Here is a 3,568-nt window from a genome sequence, read left to right as displayed (position 1 = left end):
TTATAAAAATCTGTCCAAGATAAACATGATTTTTGGTGTAGAGGCAAAATATGTGTATTGATGAAGCATTCCTAATCTAAAGAAAGATGTACAGATGTAAAAACAATTTTGAACCCGGAAAACAGATCAAAGTTTGCTCACATCATTGTACTCAAATATTAGGTTTTTTGGTAAGAATGTTTTAAATACATTGTCAACCCATTTGTACATTCATATGCAAAATACAAATAAAATTTAAACAGGGAATATAATCTCTTTGAGAGCTCTTGTGTTATTCATAAGTACTAAATATTTATTAGTGAGTGGGCGGCCCCTGAAGCTGAGCTGACTGGAATCCAGATCTAATTGGCTGAGGACCGCTGAACTAACCAATGAAAGAATGAGGGTGGGGTGAAATCCATGACTCCACTGGACGAGAAAACCCTCCACAGCCTAAAACATAGAACATGTTGCTTTAAAATAGCAACTTCTAGATGTAAACTTGTCATTGTACTTGTCATGTAGTTTGTTTCCAGTTTGGACTTGAAAAGATGAATAAGGTGGTTTTGGTGACGGGAGCAAACAGGTAATTAAATTTTACATCGACTGTTGCATTGAAATCTTATTAAAGAGTTCTGACCAGACAACTGTAAACAAACACATTTTGGTGGATGTGTAACAAGATTGTTTTGGTTACTTTTGCAATCAAAGTAAATTGTGTAAATATAATTATCTTGAACGCTATGGGACTGTACTTATGTTAGTGATGACAGTTAATGGCCATCTTCGCAGTGGCATTGGCCTGGCGCTATGCGAGCGTCTCCTCTCTCAGGACACAGAGGGTCTTCAGCTGTGCTTGGCCTGCAGAAACATGTGTCGGGCTCAGGCTGCTCGTTCTGCCCTCCTCACCTCTCACCCCACAGCTCAGGTTGCCCTGCTGCAGTTGGACACCAGCAGCATCTCCTCTGTCATCAGTGCTGCACAGGAAGTCAAACTCAGGTATGCACTGAAATCAAATGCTTGTTTATGTTTTCTCAGCAGACAGTACGATCCTTTGTGTACACTGCGAAGTTGCAGAATACAAGGTCTGCCCCTGTGGTTGTCCTCTGCAGGTATAACTGTTTGGACTACCTCTACCTAAATGCAGGAATCATGCCAAACCCAAAGTTTGATGTAAAAGCCTTTTTAAAAGGAATCTTCTCCAGGTACATTGTTAATTTTAGAACAGTGCTTACTACAATCATCTGTTTTTAATCACGGCTTTGAACAGCTCAAATTTCCTTAATGTTTGTATTACAGAAACATCATCACCATGTTTGCCACAGGTGAGGGGATTCTTACTCAGAAGGACAGTGTCACCTCTGATGATCTGCAAGAAATTTTTGCAACCAATCTCTTTGGGCACTTCCTTCTTGTGAGTTGCTGGTATTTTTGCATCTGAATAATCTGGACTTTCGGCTTGATACCCACAAAGAATATAGAACAAAAGCACATTTTCTTCAGTTTTTTCATCAGCTGCTTGCCCTTGACAGTTTAAATGTAGGTGAAACTGAATCTGTCTGCAACTTAGTAATGATGCTCATTAAAAATGAATGAAATGCACACTGTTCTAGCCATAAGGTAGGTGCAGACAGTATTCTGCTCACTGTGCATTTGCAGCTGAATTCTGAGCTTTCTCAAAGATCCTGTTTAGTTTTTAGAAGATTAAAGATCAATATTTGCAGCTGATTGTACACATAGTTTAGAGAGGAAAATACTTTTACTTTTAGAAAAGTTAAAGTAGAGCAACATAAAAAACACAAAGGAATTGAATTTACCTGTTTTGTCTAAAGAATCTGAAGTATTTTCTCATCTTTTTCATCATTGATGCTGCTTCAAGTGCACTGAGTGAAAAAAGAGAATAAACAGTTTACTTTTTTGATACAAATCTAGTAGATGAAATGTAATTAGATTTTCTTTATTCGCATCAGACATTTAATTAATTAAGACACTTAATTCTGCAAACTGCTTTATGAAAATGTGCTATTATGTGTCATATACTTATTAAGATATTGCCTTGTATTCTGTCACAGATCAGGGAGCTGGAACCCATTCTCTGCCAGGCAGGACAGACCTCGCAGCTGATCTGGACCTCCTCCAGTAATGCTCACAGATCTGCTTTTAACCTTGAAGACTTTCAGCACCAGAAAGGCACCCAGCCCTACAGCTCCTCCAAATATGCCTCTGACCTGCTCAGCCTGGCTCTCAACACACACTTCAACAAACAGGTTGGGTCCTGCACTTTACCTATATTAGGTAAATTTCTTTTTTTGTAAGACACTAATGGTCTTGTTTTTCGTAGGGTTTGTACTCATCCGTGATTTGCCCAGGTTTTGTGATGACCAATCTGACCTATGGCATCCTGCCCTCCTTCCTCTGGACCCTACTGATGCCTGTCTTTTGGCTTGTGTGTCCAAATCTTACATATTCTTGTTTTTCTGCTTAGTCCTGATTGTCCATATTATGTGTTGGGTGTACAAATAATTCAAAAAATTTGAAGGACTTTGCACTGTCTTTATCTAAACTTTCATTTCGTTCATGGTCACAGATAAGAGTTTTTACCAATACTTTCACCCTGACACCTTACAATGGAGCTGAAGCCCTGGTAGGTAAAACTGTATAACACGCTTCCATACACTGATTATTACATGTTCAGAAATGCTATTGTTTCTTGTAGTTCTGGTTGTTTAAACAAAAACCTGAATTGCTGGACCCACAAGCCAAATACCACAGCTTAACGTCTGGGCTAGGCAAAATCTACACACAACCACGTAAGGTATAGTGATCAAAATTATCCATTTAAAGTTTAAATAGTCCATATACTTAGTCTATAGTGAGTCTTATGTCCTCTGTTCCTCTTCTCAGATGGATGTTGATTTGGAAACATCAGAGGCTTTGTATAAGACATTGCTGCAACTAGAAATTGAAGTACGAAAGAAACTGAAGGAAAAACAAGAAAGCACCTCAGCCTCTTTACACTGCAGGACCTGAATCATCTTGGTGTCACACAATCTTTAACCCAGGGAGTTTTATTCCTTTCATGCTGGCCACGCGGAAAGAGCATTGATACGGACTGTGGCACTCCCCAAAATAACTCTCTCCTGTCTGTCACAGCATCCTCACACAAGCCTGAATTCACAGCAGAGATAAACAACCTAATTTTGATTTGCTGTTTACATCTTTACTATCTGGGTAAGACATAAAAGACAATGTCTGTTATAGGACAAATATACAGAAATATACATGTTGAGATGGTTTGATAAATACTTTACAATAAACCCGACCATTGTCCGCCTTCTTCAACTTTGTCTCAGTCACTTTTCACTTACTAATCTATTATATAATATGAGGAGAACAAGCGATTTCTATTCCTAATAACATTGATGGTTGGTTAGGGCACCAGCTTTTCAGCCTGTGCGGTCCAGGAGGGGCTGTATCCAAGCTGGTTGTCGAGTCCTTGGTCCTCACGGCAATACGCAGTGCAGTCTGACAATAGACTATCAGTATCATCCCAGAAGTTAACGTAAGTCTTCTGTGTGAGTCCCTCTGC

The 3,568-nt window shown here is 39.2% G+C and overlaps 1 protein-coding gene across 2 annotated transcripts; it reads left to right on the top strand.

Annotated features, from left to right (window-relative positions):
* Positions 1-411: 411 nt before the first annotated feature.
* On the top strand, positions 412-3,321 carry hsd17b7 (hydroxysteroid (17-beta) dehydrogenase 7). Of its 2 annotated transcripts, none has more exons than XM_067514089.1 (9): positions 412-565; positions 772-978; positions 1,092-1,184; positions 1,279-1,393; positions 2,052-2,246; positions 2,321-2,425; positions 2,567-2,623; positions 2,696-2,794; positions 2,884-3,321. In XM_067514089.1, exons 1-9 carry the CDS (start codon positions 531-533, stop codon positions 3,007-3,009), a joined length of 1,032 nt encoding a protein of 343 aa, XP_067370190.1. In that variant the 5' UTR covers positions 412-530; the 3' UTR covers positions 3,010-3,321. The 2 variants fall into 2 exon arrangements, with proteins under 2 accessions (XP_067370190.1, XP_067370191.1); XM_067514090.1 differs by having other exon boundaries at positions 2,696-2,789; positions 2,884-3,026.
* Positions 3,322-3,568: the final 247 nt, after the last annotated feature.

This window comes from Channa argus, chromosome 8 (assembly GCF_033026475.1).
Source record: "Channa argus isolate prfri chromosome 8, Channa argus male v1.0, whole genome shotgun sequence".
NCBI lineage: Eukaryota > Metazoa > Chordata > Actinopteri > Anabantiformes > Channidae > Channa > Channa argus.
This window is presented reverse-complemented; position numbering and strand designations above follow the sequence as displayed.

What these genes read in the sequence shown, in the direction of transcription:
- hsd17b7 (XM_067514089.1), top strand. Translation starts at nt 531, where the DNA reads ATGAATAAGGTGGTTTTGGTGACGGGAGCAAACAG. An exon ending in TTGGTGACGGGAGCAAACAG is followed by an intron (nt 566 to 771) that starts GTAATTAAATTT and finishes CCATCTTCGCAG; the next exon opens with TGGCATTGGCCTGGCGCTAT. An exon ending in GCACAGGAAGTCAAACTCAG is followed by an intron (nt 979 to 1,091) that starts GTATGCACTGAA and finishes TGTCCTCTGCAG; the next exon opens with GTATAACTGTTTGGACTACC.